This window comes from Meleagris gallopavo, chromosome 29 (assembly GCF_905368555.1).
Source record: "Meleagris gallopavo chromosome 29, MGAL_WU_HG_1.1, whole genome shotgun sequence".
NCBI classification, from domain to species: domain Eukaryota; kingdom Metazoa; phylum Chordata; class Aves; order Galliformes; family Phasianidae; genus Meleagris; species Meleagris gallopavo.
The window spans coordinates 789,503-810,977 of NC_139432.1; the positions used below are offsets into that span (position 1 = coordinate 789,503).

General features: G+C 46.3%; 1 protein-coding gene across 1 annotated transcript; it reads left to right on the plus strand.

Annotated features, from left to right (window-relative positions):
• Positions 1 to 209: 209 nt before the first annotated feature.
• WNT3 (Wnt family member 3) lies at positions 210 to 21,475 on the plus strand. The gene is made up of 4 exons (XM_010724432.3): positions 210 to 648; positions 13,992 to 14,233; positions 19,447 to 19,712; positions 20,996 to 21,475. Exons 1-4 carry the CDS (start codon positions 569 to 571, stop codon positions 21,473 to 21,475), a joined length of 1,068 nt encoding a protein of 355 aa, XP_010722734.1. The 5' UTR covers positions 210 to 568.

A 21,475-nucleotide genomic window follows, 5' to 3' on the forward strand; every position in this document is an offset into this window, starting at 1 on the left:
CCCCACCATGAAATTAAGTGTAATCACAGCTGCCCTCCATCCTTACCTTGCAACGTCTTGGCCAGAAGTCTGTGCATCCTGAGTTTCTTGGGGGAGGGGGGGGAAGGAAAAAAAGGGAAAAAAAAAAAAAGGAAAAGAAAAGAAAAAAAAAAGGAAAAATCCACCACCAATCCCACTGCCTCTTGCAAAGATGGTTTGTCGGTGGGAGCGAGGAACAAAGTTGTGGGGTGGAGGGGGAGGAGAAGATGATTGACAGCGCTGAGCGGAGACTCATCCCTCACCTTGGGCCATGCGGTCTGATTGGCTGCCGGCTGACATCCCCGAGCCCTGCACTTTTTAATAGACGCTTTGGGATGATCTACGGGGAAAAGGCTTGGAGAGGTGTGTTTCTGACAAGCCACAAAGTCATCCGCACTTCAAGGGACTTTGTTTCACTCTTTTTTTTTTTTTTTTTTAATTTTTTTTTTTTTTTTTTTTTTTTTCTGGAAGGGGGGCTGTTCTTCATTCTGACACTTAATGTTTTGCTGAAAACTTCGCGGCGATTTTCCCCTTGCACCAGCGTGGACTGATGGATTACCACCTGCTTGGATTAATTTTGTCTTTTCTCTTCAATGGCACAAAGGTCTTAGCGGGTTACCCCATTTGGTGGTAAGATTCCTTCCCCCCTTTCCTTCTTTCTATGATTGATTAATGAATTAATTAAATTATTAGCTATGGGATCTGTGTGCATGCATGTTTCTTTTCACCCTGAGCTGGCCGTGATTACATGTTCAATTCTAAGCTTAATTTCTCCAGATTCGCCTGGTAATTAATGAAAAGTTTGGGGGTGGTTTTTAAAGGGTGATGCCTACATTTCCCTTTGCGCAAATGGAGTCTTCCCCACCACTCTTAATTTCTCCATTTTCGTCACTGTAGCAATAGGCATTTGTTTGAGATGTTAAAGGATGTGTTTTTTATTTCTTGTGCAATAGGAATTTTGGCTGTTGCATGGCTGTTTCGCAGCTATTTCCTTCCTTTCCAATAATCCTTCAAAAAATAATAATAATAATAATAATTCTATTTTCTTTTTGGCCACTGCAGTTTTTTTGACTTCTTTCTCTTCTTTTGTTGCATTCTGTTCTGTGAATTTAGTCCAGCAAATGATCTGAGAACGCAAATGGCACCTGAGAAAATGTTCGTTAGCAAAATTCCTCCAAGATGGGTTTTGTTCTTTCTAATTACGGAAACGCCACTTATTTTTTGGCAGTAACAGTGATAATAATAAAAGAATAGGTTATATCTTGTAATAAATAACCTGAGTTACTTATTTTAAAAATAAATATAACAATATGAATAAATATATTTGCATAGGAAGCAGTTAAAAACCGAAAAGAAATAGAGAATAAAACATTTGAAGTCCCTTAAGCAAGCAATTGCATAACAGAATATTTCAGTCAATTTCCCTCTTTATCATGTAGGATTTTGTCATTGGAATATATCTCATTAAGTTTCTGTGTGTGCCAAGTGGGGGCTTTAGACCTAATGATCCACAGAGCAAAGAGGGAGAGGTTGGAATTGGTGCTATGGAGATCATTGGGTTATTTCCGTCCTTTTCCAGAAAAGTCCTTTTTTTTTTAATTCCTGAAGGAGATCGTTTCAGTGCCAACATGGAGATGGCAAGAAGTAGGTGGGAGTGAACTTGGAAATGGACTGCCATGTCTGGGAGTATTTAGGGATGTGGATGGAAAGCCGATGTTTAAAATAATCTGCTTACTGAGAACGCAAATACGCAGTTCCCAAAGAGAAAGACCAAGAATACAATGAGAATGCTCAGGAAGCATTTAACAGCTCTGCAGGTTCATGAAATGGCTAAATCACAGCATGTTTTCCCAAAGAATGAAACGCCCCGGAACCGCGTGGGGCAATGGGATTCTCCGAGTGAGGAACCCAAATCTCCTGGACAAAAAGGTCTGATTTTTCTATGAAAATATCTCCATTAGCAAAATGCCTCTTCCTGTTTTCAGGAGAAGATGGTGCAGAAAGGTGCCTGCCCCATGTCCTTGCCTTGCTTCAAACCCCTAAAGTTCAGCCCAAATGAACAATGCAGAGGACACGTAAGGTGGGCAGAACTGCATGGTGCATGGCAAGCAGAGTTCATGGAAAAGGATTGGATCAAACAAGATCTCCATGCTGTTTTGTTGTTTGTTTGTTTGCTTGGTTTTGGCTTTGTTTTTTTTTTGCAATTGTGGCTTTATCCACAGTGCCAGAGCATCTCCACTGCTTTAAAATGAGAGACTCACAGAGGGCCGAAGGGCAGGGAATGGATTCTGTGATAAGTCGTCTTCCCAATCCATTGGTCTTTAGGCAGCTCTTGGCAGTGAGCCCCATTCGTTCACAGCCCAAAACATGGGGAGGAAGCAAAGATGGAGCACAGTATCTGCTCTGTGCCCTGCGCTGGGCCCCTACACCCATCTAGGTTGGGTGGGATAGGAGATAGATGGAGCTATCCGTGCTCCTCGGCCATAGGGCCAACTTTAACCTAACCCTAGTGAAAAGGAACAAATGGGGCAGATATGGGAAGAATTGTCTATATGCTAACTGTGGGAGTGCTGACATAGAGTCATAGGATCGTTTGAGTTGGAAGGGACTCTTGAGGGTCATCTAGTCCAACTCCCCTGCAATGAACAGGGGATATGCCTCCTCAGATACGTGTCAAAGACTTACACTGTCCACATTGCTACTTCTGAATGAGAAATAGAGGAGATGGAGAGATGTGCAGAGCCGTGGGGACACAGAACTGTTGCTCCTCCTATCCCTTCAGATGGAAGAAAAGTGTGCAGCAAGGCCATAGTTGGCATGCACAGCTTTGGGTCATGGCAACAGACCTCTCAGGTGCCTCCTAGGGACTCTTAGAGGTCTAAGAAGACAACTGCAGTAAATAACACTGAATGCTCACCTCTTCCATCAGCATTATCCACCTTTGAATGAGGCAAGGATGCTTGAAGACCTCTGGCAGGGGTCTGTCCTGGGGAAAGGGGCCACGTTCAGAGCCACAGGTGAAAGCAGAAGGTAAAGAATTCAGCCTCAGCCCTCTCGTGGCTCCCGAGGACAAAATGTCAATAGATCACTGCCCATAGCTGTGACTCACATTACACATACATCTGGTTTTTCATCTCTAAGCAGGTGGAATGGCTTTTTCCATCGCATGTTATCAAATTTAATTCTATCCTTATCAAGAGAGTCTGGAGGCTTTGGCAGCTCTCTGAGGTTCCCAGTGGCACTGGGCCCTTAGGAAGAGGCAGATAGAAATTTAAAAACATGTCCTCACTCATCCCACTGTAACTTCCTCCTTAGGAAACCCATTTATGTGAAAACCGTTTGAACGTAGGTGCAGGTTGAGGTGACATGTAACTTGTTTTCTTTAGCTTTCAGTGTCTCACTTGTCTTTAATTGAAGATGATTGCTTTCCATTTGAATCCTTCATTAAAAGCACTATTTGGTAAAGTTGGATACCTGCCTAAGGGAACCTATGCAACAGCATGGGAAATTCAGGGGTGACTTCAGGGGTACCAGCAGCTCAGAGCTCATTAACTCTGGCCAAGAGGATACAGAGGGTCCAGCAGCAGCCTGTGGCTCAGATTGAGCCTGGTTTGAAATGCAGTGGGTTGGCATTCATTCTGTAAGCACATGTTTAGTCTCAGTTTCCTAAAGAAAATGGCTCTAAACAGAGCTGGAAATGGAAATTATGACCAGTGTAGCTCTAAAGAACTATAAATCAGTTCTGAAAATACTACGTGGAAAGAATTGCAGTGGGATATAGCTCTCAGGAAGGTAGGATCCAGCCAGATGCAAATCACCAAAGAATTGCTGCTGTTGGAAAGATGTCGCCTCTGCGTAAAGCAGACCAAGTGATCTACCTTAAGTTTGATCTTGGAAAGGATGATACCAGACTTGATGACCTTTAAAGGTCCCTTCCAACACAGCCGATTCTGTGACTGTGATCTGAGCTCTCTCTGTTTGTAGACACAGCCAAACAATTTAACCAGGGGTGAAGTAAATCTGATGTGGATCAGCACATGTCCATAACCTGTGATTTTCCTAAAGGGTCTGAAATGGGAAGGATTTGGCTGTATAATTCACATATCCCATGTATAAATAGTTACAGCCTAAGTTCCTTAAATTACCCAAAGTTTAATGTTAGCCTTCTGCTGGTAGACAGAACTCTATTTTTTTATTATTATTATTACTTTTTTTTTTTTCCTAATTTGATCTAAGGCTTATTTTGTATCTATAAATAGATGCGGTTTAATATTATTCAAATTTTGAGGTAATATTACAGTAATATGGATGTAATAAAAAGTGTCTGATAAGAGGTGCCAGGCTATATTATTTCAGGTTGTTTCCTTGAATTTTTCAGGTTAATGGACTGTTGGTGCAGTTCTTTTGCCACCTCTGAAACTATGAAAGAACTCTGATTTGCTCAGCAAATTTTCCATGATCAAGGAACTAAACTCCTTCCTTTCTTTCCTGAAGATGGGTTTCCTGATTTGCTAATTTGTCTTTTTTCAGTTCTCTGAACCTTTCTAGTTTTAATTAATCTTACAAATGTAATCAAGTCTCTTACTCTTTTCCCAGTAATTGGACCTTTTATTTTTGAGTGAGAAACCCTTTCCCTGAGCCACTGAGCATCACATGGGCTTAGGCACTGGCAATTTTTCCAACAAACAGGACTCTCAAGTTTAGAACTGAAGGGGTTAGTAGTAGCTGATGATAAACCCAATTTTTTGTCCCATTTTTGATCCCATTTTTATGTCTCATAGCCATCCATTTTTCCTGTATCTACTATAGATATTCCATACCTCAGCTGTGCCATTCCCTATCCCTGTTTTCCACTTGATTTCTTTCCCTTGACTGTTGATTTCAACAATTCGGTTCTTCTTTTTTAATTCTCTGTTAGATTTCCAATCATATATTTAATTTCCAACTGATTGTTGCATTGTGTTTCCTCTGAGCTCTGACTTTGGTAGTAAACAGATGAACCAGTTTTACTCAAATGCATGGGATCTATGTTTAATGAGTTGTTTAGGTACTACACTGAGTCTTTACATGAATGGTGGTCCCGTACCATGATGTCAGCCATCACTCAGCCCTTGAAATCTTATACCAAGGTGTAAGACCAAGGTAGACACGGTGGTATCCCTCACCATCACTCATACTAACGTACTTAACTGCACATTAATAATTACTTTTATTTAGTCCAGTCCATGTGGCCTGGCTCAAAGTTGTATGGCTACATTCTTAACAAGCATCCATTGTTTTATGGTCTGGTGGTTATGGATTTGTCTCTTTGGTGTCCAACTCTGCCTGGTTTTAGTTATGATTCCCACTTAGAATCATAGAACATCAAGGTTGGAAAAGACCAGTACGATCACCACGTTCAACCCCAACCCATCCCCACTCCAGCCTTCTCTTTGAGTCAGATGAGGCTCCAGGATTATGATTAATAAGCCAACATCCCGGTTCTACCTGGCAGTAAATATTGTACCACCTAATAGAAAGTCCCTGTCACACCACCCAGTTTCACAGGATGCTTTAAACTCAGTTAAGCTCAGTATACACAATAATAGCCAGAAAAAATGGCAAATCCACAGTGATTAAAAAGATATTTCAGGGTAAATTTTCTGGGCAACAATCAGACTGTTAAGAATAGATAGAATTCTTCAGTTTAAGGACACCTAATCTGCACAGAATTGATATGGGTTAGGCATTTTATTACAACTACCTTAGAGATGGGACATGGTTTAGTGAGCAAACTAAATGGTTTAGTGAGCAAACCATGTTTGTGGCAGGTGGACGGTTGGATTTGGTGACCTTAGAGGTCTTTTCCAACCTTAATGGTACTTTGATTCTACGATTCTATTGTGAACAGTTCTCTGCAGTTGGTGCTCACTGATTGGCATGCAGAATTGATCAACATCTGCAAGCTTTGCACCTTCTTGCTTGGTCTCTTGGTCAGATTTCTGTGGACATGTTGGGTGATTGGCAATGGAAGAGGAGATCAGATTTCTTCTCAAAACAGAAAACACTGAGAATGCCAGTGGACTATTTCAGTCCACTTCTACATCCCAAAGTCTGTTTGCAGTCTGATCATTATGTTTCCCAAAAATGAAATACAAAATGAGAAAATCCTAGAGATGAGCCAACAGGAACAAGCAGCCAGAAGGGCTGAATTGCTTCAGATAAGAAGACCATATTTACCTCATAATTTTAGCTTGTGGAAATTCAGTGTGTAATGCAGTGAGTGCAATACAGATCTTGAATGGTGATGGGAGTGTGCCTAAGGAGCTCGCTGCTCAGGATAGGAGAGCCTAAGGTTGCCAGTGAGATTATCAGGCTGAAGCTTGACTTATCACCATGAACCACAAGCACTAATAGTAGATCTTGTTTCCAAAAGATTCAACTCTTTTTTTTTTCCCTGGTACACCTGACATTAAATACTTTAAGATCCAGTTCATCCAGATGTGACAGAGCTTGGTGTCTTATTCTCAACAACATCCATTCTAGATCACACCCCAAAGCGTGGGACAGCTGGGGGGATGTGGCATTCCAATCCACAGCATTAAAATAGATATTCTTGTAGCATCCATGCATTCAGTAAATGCTTTTTGATGGCTTCAGTGCCTCACAGTGGGTGATTTCCAGACATTAGGCACTAAACACTTAATGGTTCACCACTGCCAAGGGCTCTTCAAAACGTCACCCATCCGGAGGCCCTACCAGCACCCAGCCACAGGGTGTCCAGGACAGGGTGTGCATCTCAGATGAATTTCAATCTCTCTCTCTGCAGTGCTGAAAATATTGCTGTGTTTATTGCGGTCACAGCCTGGAAGCCCCGATTTGCATATGCAAATCATATGCATTTATGCAAATTCATGGGTGAATCATATTATCGCGGCCCCTGCAGAATACATTCTCTCCCATGGCGAATCACTTGATTGTGCTTTCTAAATGGAGAGTGACATGGCTTTGAGCAGGCATTGCTGAACATAACATTTACATCTGATACACGGGGCATAAAGGAGCCCAGTGCCTGGACACGCACCCTCGTCAGCAACTTTATTCAGGCTGCATCGTTAGGAAGAGAAGCAGAGTCCAACTCCCAGCCCTGCCCCCATCTCCAACCCTTCTGGCTAGCAAATAACTCAGAGACGAACCTTGGGAGATGCCAAGACAAAGAGGTGGAGGCAGATGCCAAATCACTTTCAAGTCCATGACAGAGCCCTGAGTCACCCAAAGTGGAGCAGTTCTCCCGAAATGGGCTCATCTCACAAAAGTGCTGTTGCTGCAGCAACACTAATCCACAGGGCAGTCAGCAGAGATAATGCGAGGGATGCAACAGCGGATTCGTCTGCTTCACGCCGTGCTCAGACAAGAGGAAATTATAGGAATTTGGAGGGATCTTCTTGCTCTGTTTTGAAGCCCTTTGTTGTGGCGACTCCTACAGCAAAGGCTTCTGACATTAGAAGGAGTGTTGGCACAGCGAAGGGCTCAGGTCTGACCCTGCTCCTGCGCCCTGAGCAAGCTCATGGGCTGAGTTATATCACCGTTTGCCCGAATTCCCTGCCCAGGATAGAGGAGGGATTGCTCACACAAGACCACTTGAGACCCTACGTTCCAACCGGACCACGCACCATGTCCGTGCACTCAGGTCCTGCCCCTGATTCCTCGATAGAATTAAGAATTCCTGGAACACTGAGAATGACAGATATGTGGGTCAGCATCACGCAGAAAGAGCCTGGCTTCAAGGTAGCAGACAATATGGAGACTGCAAAGAGGGCTGACAGTAGCAAAGGAGGCAACTCCAGGGATAGGAGGACTGAATGTGGCTGAGTGAAGTGTGTGAAAAGGGAAGACAACTGTGGAATGAGATATTCCCTCAACAAAAAGATTTTAGGGTAGGATTTTTAACAGGTAAATTCAGGTGATAAAAGGCAGGATAGGTGTTTAAAAAAAAAAAAAATGTGTTTGCTGAATGTTAGGAAAAACATCTCCGAAAGAAATGTGGTCAGGCATTGGCACAGGCTGCCCAGGGTGGTGTAGATTCACCATCCCTGGAGGTGTTCAAAAACCATGGAAATGTGGCACTGGGTTAGTGGGCATGGTGGGAATGGGTCAGGGTTGGACTTGGTGATCTTGGAGGTCTTTTCCAGCCTTCGTGATTCTATGGTTCTATGATTTTATGAGGACGATTTGGTTCAATTTTGGCTCAGCCTCCTGACTTTGTAAATTTGAGATTTGACTTCAGCAATTACCACCTCTGTATGGAGAGTTCCAGAGTGGGGGGAATATGGAGAGGAGAGAGGAGAAAGGAGAGACAGCGATGAGCACAGTGATGAACCCTCCTGCCCAAATCAGGGCCAGATAGAGTGGGTTGTCTGGTACCCTGTTCAGTCGGCTTATCACTGTTACCACTTACCTGCCCACACAGAATTGCACAAAGGCAGAGCTGAACACTCAGCTGGTGGACTCCTTCATCTCCATCCATGGTGTCATAGTCAAATTCTTCCTGAGAGATAAGAAATGCATAGTTACAGTTCAGAGCATTCAAGGATTCCAAAACAGCTTTTCTGAAAAGCTTTGTAAATAGTGGGCAGGGTTCTGGCTCTATGGGTAAGGTACATTTTCCTGTGCTAGCTTGTGTGAGAAACGCCTCTTTGGCTTCAAACCACTCTTCATGGCTTGTGGACAACATTTCTGGAAATCAAAAGTGAGTAAAAGCCATGTGTAGGCACAACTTAAAGCCAGGTGTCTGACTACATGTCCAGACTGTGCTCCAGAGAACCTCATCCAGAAGCAAACAGGTAAAGTGGGTCAGTGGATCATGTTCTAAAAGTGAATAATTTTCTATTTGTCACAAAGGGAGCCTGAGTGACCAGCTGAGATGGAGGTGTCCACAATGGATTTCATGCCCACCACAATCCATGATGCAAAGCTGCGTTCTACCGAGCCCAGCCTGTCCAGTTGTATGGACTATCTCAACCCAGAAATAGGACTTTCCTCGGCTTTTTCTAAGCCTCAGGCAGTTCCCACCAGCACATAAAATCACAGAATCATTATGGCTGGAAACACCACTAAGACCATCCAGTCCAACCATCTACCCATGACTCCCATGCCGTTTCTCAGTCTGCTGAGAATATTCTTTTGAATTTGCCATTGGTAAATCCATGTTGGCAGTTCCCAGCCATATGCTTTCTGTGATGTGTTTGGACATGGCTTGAAGAGGATTTTCTCCATAATCTTCTACATACTATGCTGTAGTTTTCCAAAAATAACTACTGAAGCTGGTGTGCCAGTTCTGTTCCAAGTTTGCAAGGTGCAATGCTGACCATGTTCAAGGCTATCCAGTGGGTAGACCCTGGGCCAGTTTCACCTTGGAGTTCTACAGTAGTCTGAGGGCGAGCAGAAAGCATTCCCAAGCATAAATGTCAGTTAACCTAGAGAAATCTGCAATATTACCTATTCAAAATCCTTGGGAACTTGGGTAGCATACATGGAATGACACAGTATTTTCAAGAATGTCCAATATGGGGCATAAAAGGAGATTAAGAAAGGATTATATTTATATACTTTAAATTATTCTGAGAGTCAAGTTTATCATTAGCATGGTTAAAATAAATTATCTTAATGTTTTTTCCAACCTTAATGTTCTGTGATTCTATGAGTGGGCATGGTGGGGATGAGTTGGCGGTTGAAACTGATGACCTTGGAGAACTTTTTCAACCTTAATTGTATTATGATTAGAAAACACATCTCCCTGAGGAGACCAGCTTCTTCCAACCTTGGTAATTCTTGCTTTTCCACTTGCCAATTTGCTCCTCATCCTCCACTCTCGTTCTGGCATTCCAATGTCCAGAAGACAGATTTTTCTGTCTCTAAGAAGAGCTGGTGGGGAAAAAAAAAAAAAAATCCGCAGGAAACAAAGGAACTTTCCTTGGTTTGAATTTAAGGGAAACATTTCTGTCTCACATACATTGAGAGGATTTTCAGCAAGGTCATTTTGGGAACACAGCATCCTTTCTCCATCCCCTGCACTAGGGGCAGCGGGGTTCATACATGGTCTGTAGTTATCATATTGTTTCCAATTACTGAGCTGACTTTTAACCCAGAGGACAGAAAAAAAATCCTCTTGGCAACCACTGCATTTGATCTTTTTACCCTAAGGGTGAGAAATTCATTCGTATTGGCTCAAACAGAAAATCATAGACTGGATTTGAAGACATCCAGTGTTAGAGAATCTGCAGCAAGTGTTGAACATCTGCCTTTTTCTTCTACACTTGTGCTTTGCCTTTGCTGCTCTGAATTCCCACTCACCAGCCATTGTCTCGCCCTCTTCTGCTGCACAGAAAGTCTTAATCTCACCGCTCCCCTCACTTTAACTCAATAATCTCTCAGAAGTCTTTCCAATAGACCAATCAAACTGTCAACATAAGCCACTGCCTCAGCTCACTGCTATTGCTCTTTTGTCCCCTCTCCATGTTTAACATCCGATTTACAACAAGGAGGAGGCTTAAAACACTCTATTTTCTGCAGCTTCATGTGCTCTTGACTGGATAAGACAGCACACACTTGGCCAGAGCTCAATGATGGCAACGGGAATACAAAACCATCCTTAGGATGGACAGCAGCAAGACCCTGTTGGAATTACTTTTAGAGGTATTCATACAGCTGTTGGGTTGTGGGGATTTGCTGCCCCTACAGTTCTCCCAACAACTGTGCCAATGGGAAGGGACCTTTGGCTTCTAGAGCCCAATCTGCCCCTGAGGCATTGCCATCCCCAGCATCATCCCAGGCAATGGGGTCCAACTGCACCCTACAAACACCCCTCAGTGGAGACCTCCATTTTGATGGCAACCTGGCCCAGGGACAGATCTTCCAGCAAGCAGAATTTTTCCTAATGCCAATTAAACTTCCAAGAGCTTGGCTCCATCAAATTGACAACTTCATCACATGGAGTTGTAGGCAGTCTTTAGACAGTCCTCAGCCTCCTCTCCTCCAGCCCAGTTCTCTCAACCTCTCCTGCTGCACCACGTGCTCTCAGCCTCTGGTCATCACAATCACATCTATTGGGCACTGCCCACTACAAGACAGACTTTCTGGTCTGGTGTCACCAACACCAAGAAGAGGGGACAGTGATTCCCCTTGATGTGCTGAGTCCATACTGGGATAGCCCAGTAAGTGATCTGCCTTGTAGATATTGAGAGCAACCACTGCCTGGATACAAACCAGGCATACAGTCATAGAACGTGAAGGCTGGAAAAGATCTCCAAGATCACCAAGTCCAACCCCAATCCATCCCAACACGTCCACTAGCACAAGTCATTCACTGCCACAATGGCATCAGATGGCACCACTGTCACACTGGGATATTTGCTGTCCCCACAGATTATTAAATGGCCAGCTGATGGAAGGGAGCATTACATGCGAGATAAGCAATAAGTACAGCTATTGTCTGGCATTGCTGGGACCAGCGTGGGGTGCATACTCAGGAGCAACTGCAGAAGGAGATGGTTCTGCTCCAGAATTAGGGTTCTGTCACCAGGACCTTGCCCACAGGTACCAAAGTTTGCATCTCTGTGGACCCCCATCCAACATCCAACTATCCCGATTGTTCCTTCTCTGGATTCCCTTCTTGCCATTCTCTACATCCATTACCATTCTTAATATTCCTGTCTCCCTAGGATTAAATACTTCAAGCAATTCAGCTTCTGCAGACTGCCACAGTGCAAGTCTCTTCTTGCCTCCTCTGTTGTCCATCCACTACTGGTGTTTTGTCCACAGTGCTTGAGTTGACCCTTTTTAGTACATAAATCTGCCTTATATAGACATACTTTTTTTTTCTGCTACAACGTCTCTGTCAACCCAGCATTTTCAGACCCATCACCCTACTACCAGTAGGGTAGTACTCTGGCACAAGGCTTGTTCAGTCCTTAGGAAATTGGTTGGAGTACCCATGGACATGGACCCATGAAGACATGGAGCTCACGTCTTCTCCTCTCCTGGGAGTTTGGACAACCCTAGAGTTGGTATTGAAGCTGAGGCCAAGCATCCAACAGTGAGTGCTCTGGACCTGTTTGATGCAGAGCTTTTGAAGGACACTTCCTTCTCTCCTTCCCTTCCCAACCGATGTGAAGATGAGAGAATTTAGCAGTGCAGAAGTTCGGGTTCAACCAATGTGCCAGCAATGCTTTGGGTTGCCCCTGCATCACTGCAGGACTTCCCAGAAGGCCACATCTCTGGGGACCAAGAGGGATTGGAACACCTTGAGCTGTCCTGTGGGAGAGCTCTCAGATGGTTCTTTCCCTACTTATACCCAACCACAGTGTTGGGAGTGAATCTGGGTGAACATTTGCATTTGTAAGGGTTTAAGAAGAGTTTCTGGACGCTCTACAGAAAAGATCAAAACTCAAGGCACGTCCAGTAGAGATTAAATAGTGGGTGATTTATGAGCAAAGGCATGAGATTCACTTATATTAGGCAGATCACTAGCAAACTGCATTATTCCTTATTCTAATTTTGTGGCCTTTCTGCCTATTCATTTGAGACCTGGCGTTTCTCAAGCTCATATGTGCATATATATTGCATGTTTTTACTTGCAAAAATATCCCTCATGCTGCTCTTGATCTTTAGACAAACCCAAAAATTTGTGTTCACAAAGGGCAGTTGTCAGCAAATTATGAGAATTAAAAAATATTCATATTCTACTTGACATAATATGCTTTAGCACAGCTCTAAACTGGCCAAACCCTGTTCTTTTCAAAGAGTTTTAGGTCAAATTTCTCTCAATATCATGAATTTTTCCAAACTTCCAAATGGAAGATGAGTTCTGTTTGGAAAATAGGGGATAACAGGAGAAAGGAAGGGAAAACAAGGAGGGAAAAAGAGGGGGAAGGAGGAGGAAAGAGAAGAAAAGAGGAGAAGGGGGGAAAGAAGAGAAGAAGAGCGGAAAACGAGGAAAAAGAGGGAGAAAGATGGAAGGGAGGGGGGAAAAGGAGAAGGACGTAGGAAGAACGATCCCATCTGGTCTGCGCAAGACCATTTCCTCCCAGGGTTCCTAAACTTCATCCCCAGCCAATGGGAGACACGAAGGTCAGCTGGATCCTAACTCTGCTAACTCCAGGGCTGTTGGAACAAAAGGAGTCACTGGCCTGACAGACAGTGTCGGGACTCCTGAGAGATTTAAGGGATTAAGCAGAGAAAGAAAAAAGGGATTTCCCACGTGTTTGCCATAGGCACTCATGCTCCTTCTGTAGTGCACTGTGCTCGTACACATGCACACAAAAGCACACCAGAATGTGCCCCTGGCATCTCAGATCCAGATTTGGAACAGATTTTGTTCCATCTTTGTGTCTCAGGGGCTGCACAGGGAATCATCGGTCCGTGGGTCCCAGGAATCAGAGCAGAGCTGCAGCACCCTGAGCCTGGGGGCTTGGGGTGGATGGGGACAAATGAGCCCTTTTTTGTGATATTTTCTCCCCCTGCTCTTTTGAGGACACTCATCTGTTTGTTTGGCATCTGGAGAAATGATGTTGGGAACTGGCTGAGGCTTCTAGAGCACCACTGCTCCTGTGCAGTGTTGGCATTTGAGCTGAGTATCAGGATCACAGATTCACAGAATCACTGAATCATTAAGGTTGGAAAAGACCTCCAAGATCACCAAGTCCAACCACCAACCCATACCCACTGTGCCCATTCATACAGTCATAGAATCATAGAATGATGAAGGCTGGAAAAGTCCTCTGAGATCCCCAGTCAAACCCGACCCGGCCCCACTATGCCCACTGACCACGTTCCTCAGTGCCACTTCCCCACAGTTCTCGACCATATCCAGGGACGGCGACTCCACCATCTTCATGTTCCAGTGCCTTTTTTCTTCCTAAAACTCAACCAGAACCTCCCCTGGCACAAGTGCCAGCTGATGTCCCACCACTTAAACCGCTCTCTCTCCTTTGCAGGTCCCTTGCTCTCGGCCAGCAGTACAGCTCCCTGGGGTCCCAGCCCATCCTCTGCGGCTCCATCCCCGGCCTCGTCCCCAAACAGCTCCGCTTCTGCCGCAACTACATCGAGATCATGCCCAGCGTGGCCGAGGGGGTGAAGCTGGGCATCCAGGAGTGCCAGCACCAGTTCCGAGGGCGTCGCTGGAACTGCACCACCATCGATGACAGCCTGGCCATCTTCGGGCCTGTCCTGGACAAAGGTAAACAGCAAAGTCAGGGGCTTGGGAGGCAGGCAGAGCCCTGGCGTCTCATCTCCACTTGGCTTTCCAAACATATTCCTGCTCCTCTTCATCTTTTCCTACTGAATGCCCGTCTTCCTAGATCCACCAACCAGGTACTCTGGAAACTTGCACAAAAAGGATGGAAATCCCAACACCCTGGGCATTACACTGTGAGAAGTGAGATGTCGGGTGTACCTGAAACACTAGCCTGCAGCCAAACGTGGTCTGAGATGAGGCTGCTGGAGGACTTTGGTGTCAGGGTGGATATCCATGTTAGGATACCCATGATATCCAGTTAGGAAACCAAGACCTCAGATAAAATAGCACTCCCATAAAACAGAAACATACACTAGGTAAAATTCCATTATATTCCATCACAGCCCATCCTATCCCATCCCAACACATCCCAATTCACCCTATTCCATCCCATCCCTTCTCATCCCATCCCAACACAGCCCATCTCCTCCTCACCCGTCCCATCCCATCTCATTTCATCCTATTCCATCCCGCCTCATCCCATCCCTTTCAATCCCATCACGTCACATCCCATCCCGTCCCACTTCAGTGCTAATAGTGACCATAAGATTCAATTCCTTTGTGCTCTGTCAGGATGATTTTGAGATAACTGCTGTATTTACAATCAAATAATTTGTCACAAAGCCTTTTTACACTGTAACTTGTTGCCTAATAAATACATGTCCTAAACGTCAACACTTACAAGATCAGAAGGTTTTAACTTTCCTTAAAACTATTGTAAAAACTTTAAGCACATTATGAAAGAACTATTATAGCACTCAGGCACTGAAAAAATCTCTCACCACCACTTTTGTCATCATTAAAGCACTAAAAATTTGGATGTGAACTATCCTCCCCTTAATGAGTAAACTGAGCTTTGAATTTATGAAGAATATTTTAAGATTCTTTCAGCTGTGAGGACTGGAGCAAAGCCCCACATGCAGACATGTCTCAACATCTCCACGCACTCTGAGCTGACAAAGTGAAATATCACCTGTGGCTCTGAAATCATTCTGACAGATGGAGAAAAATCATCGAGCATGTTTGGTTGGAGTTTTCCTGATCAAACTATGACTTATCAATGGAAATGCTCCCACTGATGGGCTGCTGAACACCAACCCATGGAGAGCTCTGCCCAGATCAGCCTGGTTTCCATCCGTATGCCACGGCCCTACCCAAAATTCCAGCTCGTGGGGGTGTTCTGTAGCTGGTGAGCCTTCCATTTCCTAAGGCCACTGATTGGCTTTCTACAGGTTTTCTTTTTTGCATGTCTTTTTTTTTTCTACCAAAAAAAAAAAAAAAAAAAGGAAAAAAAAGAAAAAAAAAAAAGAAAAACCAACACAACACAACCCCAGAATCTGGGGTAAGATCATGTTTTTACAAGCAAATCCTCAGACGTGATTTATACTGCAGGTGTTCAGTCTGGGGCAGCTTTAGGACAAGGAGGAAGGAAAAACCTGCTTTCCCCTCTCCTCCCTCCCTTTTCTTCTTAAAACAAGGTCAGCTTTTATGGAAAGATGATGTCTCTTCCAGCCAAGTCCTATACCAAAGCCAAGGCTGAGCCAACAGGAGGCTCAGGGAGAGCTTATTGCTCCCTACAACCACCTCAGTGAGCTCATAGTGAGATGGAGTACATCTCTTCTTCCAAATAACAAGCAATAGGACAAGAAGAAATGGCCTCAAGTTGAGCCAGGGGAGTTTGAGGCTGGATAGAGTCCCCATCCGTGGGGGTATTTAAGAGATGTGCAGGGACGTGCTTTCGAGGTTGATGGTTGGACTCGACGTCCTTGGAGGCCTCGTCCAACCTTAGTAGTTCTATGAATAGCATGGTGGTGATGGGTTGGGATTCAGCTTGGTGATCTTAGAGGTCTTTTCCAACCCTCTAATGATTCTGTGAGTGGTCACGGTGGGGATGGCTTGAGGCTGGATTCAATGACCTTGGAAGTCTTCCCAAACTTTGTGATTCTGTGCTTTAGACCTGGCCCTGCTGAGTGAACGGTCAGACCTGACGACCTTGGAGGCCCTGATCGGCCTTAATGACTCTACGATTCCATGCCATGAGCAGCAGGGATTGGTGCTTCTCCCTGATCCTTCAGGGCAGTGCTTGCTCTCCCTCCCCAGGTGTCACCAAGGTGCTCCTCAGCCCTGGGGCAGCTCAAAGCCAGTTTTGGTGGCACCGACCCCGCCGCTCACTGTGGCAGGGCCAGGTGCAGGAAAGGCAGCTGGGCCCGGGCTGCCATCGGGGTCCTTGTGCTCGGCTAAGCCCCTGACACCAGCAGTGAAAAGGCAGACCGCACCAAGATAACCCATGGCTTTTCTCAGCCATGACACTCGCAGTCATTTGCATCTAAACAGGGGTGTGTGGGATCAGGGGCTGTCTTGATATAAACTCAACAGCTTAAAGGGAGGGGGAGGGAAAAGAGAGAGGGAGAGAGAAAAATAAGCTTATACCGATGAGAAAGAGCTAAGCTTCCTCCCCTACTGTGAGGCAGGGCGAGCGATACCATCCCAGCACTGCGGTCGTTTCAAATTGCTGCACCATTCACACGCCCTTTAGCCATTCTGATCCGGTGGCGGGGGGCTGGGGAGAGCCATCAATAGGGATTTCCCAGCCCGGCTGGCGGGATTGGAGGGTGACGGCAGGACAGGGGAACATTGCCTCGTTGCTACGAGGTGCTCCTGGGGAATGCCAGTGCTCTGTGCCGTGGGTACGCTGGCCGGCGGAAACATTCAGCATTATGCTGGTAATACAGTGTGACACCGCGGGAACAATGGCAAATTGAGTGTCCCAGCAGGTAACGGGCCCGGCTGGGAGACAGTCGCAGTGGTGCACTGTCAAGATCGCTCTAATCCTCCCTCGCCAGCCCCTCCCCTGGTTCTGGGAACTCTGCTCCCTCATTTCATCTCTGGGAAATTCTCCCGGCTCCTCGCCCGGACCCAAGGGGAGAATTTCCAGGCGATGCTGTTGTGTTGGCAGCTCATTCCCTGCCCGAACAACGGGCTGCCGCGGGCCGGGGTCGGGTGTGAACAACCAGGGTGGGTGCTGGAGGGGCCATGGGTAGGAACCCCACCACCACCACCACACTCCTTAGGGCGAGCCCTACAAAACGTGCCCTTCATCCCATGCCCGCCGCTCTTCGACCCCATGATGGAACACGATGGCATGTCGGCAAGGAGAGGGGCTCGTGTCCTCCCCCTCTGTCCTGGTTTGGGGCCAGGACGGCTCACCAGCCCATCTAATTTGATCTGCTGTAGATCACAGCCCACCCAAATAGCTTTTGTTGGGCTGAAAAACTGGAGTTGGAGCAGTGATTTTCAACCTGTGGCCCCACAGCCCCCAGTGGTCTCTCCCTCAGTAGATGGAGGCAGGGTCTCCAGGGGTACTGGAGCCAGAGAGGGCAAGGAGAGAAGAGTTTGAGTTAAAGAAAGTGAACAACACAGCACCGCTCCCAGCCATAGAGTTTGGGTTTGGGTTGAGCCAGGAGTTGGACTCTGATCTTTGTGGGTCCCTTCCAGTTTGGGATGTTCTACCATTCCGTGGTTCAATGATCCAAGGCAGCCCAATTTCACCTTCAGCTCTTCCAGCACCCAGGGAGACAGGCCCTTCCACCCATCCAGAGAGAGCACGTCGAGACAACCCTGGCCCCAGCATGAGGTGACAATAAATTCGAGGGCCTCCTGATAGGGAAGCCACTATTTATTTTCTAGCTCAAGAGTCTACAAGGCCATCCTCTTTTCCATCCTCTAAAGCTATCTCATGGTCTTCAGTGACTGTTGGTGGCCCTTCCCAGTTCTCTGCATTCATTCTCCCTGCTGACCCCTACCCATGTTGCACAAGGGATGCAGGGAAATCAGTCCTGCATTTCATTTTCCATTGATGCACTAAAGAGCTCGGGATTTTTTTCTTTTCCAAAAAAAAAACGCTCTGCAATTTCAACCAAGAGCAGCCAAAGAGAACTTCAACAGAGCTGTATTCCAATACAGCATTGGGTTTTGGTGCTTCTAACATCTCCTAAGTTTTGTCTGGTAGTAGTAGGACAACAAAATCTGTCTTGATGGTTTCACACCAGATGCTGATTTGAGTGTGCTAAAGAGCCACCCATTATGGCACTTTGGCTGCTGCCATCCAAAGTGCCCATCATTTCTGGGTCACAAAATTGACTAGAGGAGGTCCTGAAGGCCATGGCCATGGGTGGAAGAGGTGATGGACAGAGATGCTCCAGTTCAGCAAACCCACTGCTCCTTCATCTTCTTCTAGGTCCACACACGCTCTCATCCCAGCTCCAGTCCAACCAGCCATTCTGGGCAACTTATTTATCCCCATCTTCAGCATTCAGTGCTGGCAGGAATTTGTCCGTTGAGCCTATCAAAATCCACTCACAGCAACTGTGCACATGGAGCATGCCAACAGCCACAGATTAGAGTTTTGTCTGCTTTACCACACTCAAGTTTCACCTGCTTTGATTTCCTACAGGATTATTCACTAATTAAAGAGCAACTGCAAGGTTAATTTGATGGCTAACAGCACCCATTGCTGTCAAGTAACTTGGTTTAGTTTAGACACATCTAACTGTGATTAATAGCTCTCAGGCTTTGCTCTGCCGTGGTCTACCCTGTATCGTCTGAAGCCTTTTCCCCATTTCTTATGCATAGCAGTTGCTTACTTGTAGGTGTCTCTGTTCACTGCAGGGGAGTTGGACTAGAGGACCTTCGAGGGTCCCTCCAGCTCCAATGATTCTACAATTCTACAGTTCTATGATCCTACTTGGGTTGATGGTTGGAGAGGATGATGTCTTTCCAACCTTAATGATTCTACAGTTCTATACTTCACCTCTCTTGGGCTGAATCCCCGTGTCCTCTTTGGGTTTCCAGACCAGAAATTATGGAATGTAGCTACAGAATCCTCGACTGGTCTGAATTGGAAGAGACCTTCCAGATTGTCCACTGCCAACACTGCCATGAGCAGGGACACCTCCCACTAGGTCAAGTTCTTTGTTAGTTATTCTGGAAACTCTTTCCTTAAGCTGGAGTCACACTTTTACCCAGGTGTTTCAAAGGGCAGTTCAGAGAAAAAGAAGTAAAATAACGCTTTGTGTCTTACTGAGATTTTGAAGGAGGTTGGGAAGGAAACAAAGCATTACTTGGCACGTAACCACATGGGTTCTGCTCCTTCCCAGCCACACGAGAGTCTGCGTTCGTCCACGCCATCGCGTCAGCCGGCGTCGCCTTTGCCGTGACCCGCTCCTGCGCCGAGGGCACCTCCACCATCTGTGGCTGCGACTCCCACCACAAAGGGCCTCCAGGAGAGGGCTGGAAATGGGGTGGATGCAGCGAGGATGCTGACTTCGGGGTGTTGGTGTCCCGGGAATTCGCAGATGCTCGGGAGAATCGTCCGGATGCGCGCTCAGCCATGAACAGACACAACAACGAGGCTGGGAGGACGGTGAGTGCTCCAAGGCACCAAGCTGCATGGGCAGCCCATGAACGCAGCCTCAGTGAGGCCCTGATGTACAGAACCTGGTCTGTAGGAGCTCCGGAGGTCCCTTCCAACCCCTAAAATTCTGTGGATAGACACACAGATGATTAGAGCAGCTCTCTATCACACATATCCAGGGAAATGTTCCCCAACGGAGATGTTTATGCCTCCCACCAAAGCTCCCACTCACAACTGTATCAGGATGTATTAGGAAATATTCTCTGAAAAAGCAGTGAGTCATTGGCCCAGCTGCCCAGGGAGGTGGTGGAGTCACTGTCCCTGGAGGTGCCCAAGAGGTGTGGGGATGTGGCACTGAGGGAAGTGGGCAGTGGGCACGGTGGGGGTGGGCAGGGTTGGGCTTGTGGATCTTGGAGATCTTTTCCAACCTTAATGATTCCATGCACTAGCCCACGCTTTCCAGACAAAGCCCAGCTCAGATGTCTGAATCCAGTTGAAAAAGGCTTGGGATCATAGAATCATTAAGGTTCTAACTGCCTACCACCAACACTGCCCTCTGAGCCATGTCTGGTAGGTACCACATCTTCACAGTTCTTTAACAGTTCCAGGGACGGTGACTCCACCACCTCTGGGCAGCCTGTGCCAATGCATCACCACTCTTTTGGAGAAGTTTCTCCTAAAATTGAGCATGACCCCCCCCCCCCCCCGGCACAACTTGAGGCCATTCCCCCTCGTCCTTTTGCTGTTACCTGGAGCAGAGGCCAACCTCACCCCACCACAACTTCCCTTCGGGCAGCTGTAGAGGGCAATGAGCCTCCTCCATGTAATTCTGAATGAAAACACCAACTAGCCAATAGATCCAGTTATTCACAAAGCAATACGACTTCACACATGCAAAGACTGAGCGATCTAGCCCTACCTAATGACTACTTCACTCCAGCATTGAAGTAAGGAAAACCATTAAAAAACACATCATTTCTTAACCCATTTTGTGCCAGCATACACTGAGACGCTCTAGGACGGGACATGAATAGCTGCCTTCCTAGGTAAACTAACGGTACCTTTCAGGGGAGGCTGGGGAAAAAGAAGGTAATTGCTATATTTTAAGCTCGGAAAACCATTTAGTCTCAAATATTCTGTGTAGTTTGTAACAACAAAGAGGAGGAGAAACGCCTTCTGCCCTTGGCACTTCGTAATTTGAAGTGCCCACTTTAGGATCCAAGTTAACCTTTTAAAATAAAGAGAACCCAAGGAGCAGATCCCCCGCTGACTGTGTTTTCTCCCCTGGGCAGACCATTCTGGACCACATGCACCTGAAGTGCAAGTGCCACGGGCTCTCGGGAAGCTGCGAAGTCAAGACTTGCTGGTGGGCACAGCCCGACTTTCGGGCGATCGGCGATTACCTGAAGGATAAATACGACAGCGCTTCCGAGATGGTGGTGGAGAAGCACAGGGAATCCCGGGGTTGGGTAGAAACCCTTCGGGCTAAGTATGCTCTTTTCAAGCCGCCAACAGAGCGGGATTTGGTTTACTATGAGAACTCCCCGAATTTTTGTGAGCCCAACCCAGAGACGGGCTCCTTCGGGACGAGGGACAGAACATGCAATGTCACCTCCCATGGGATCGATGGCTGCGACCTGCTGTGCTGCGGTCGGGGCCACAACACCAGGACTGAAAAAAGGAAGGAGAAGTGCCACTGCATCTTCCACTGGTGCTGCTACGTGAGCTGCCAGGAGTGCATACGTGTCTACGACGTCCATACCTGCAAGTAA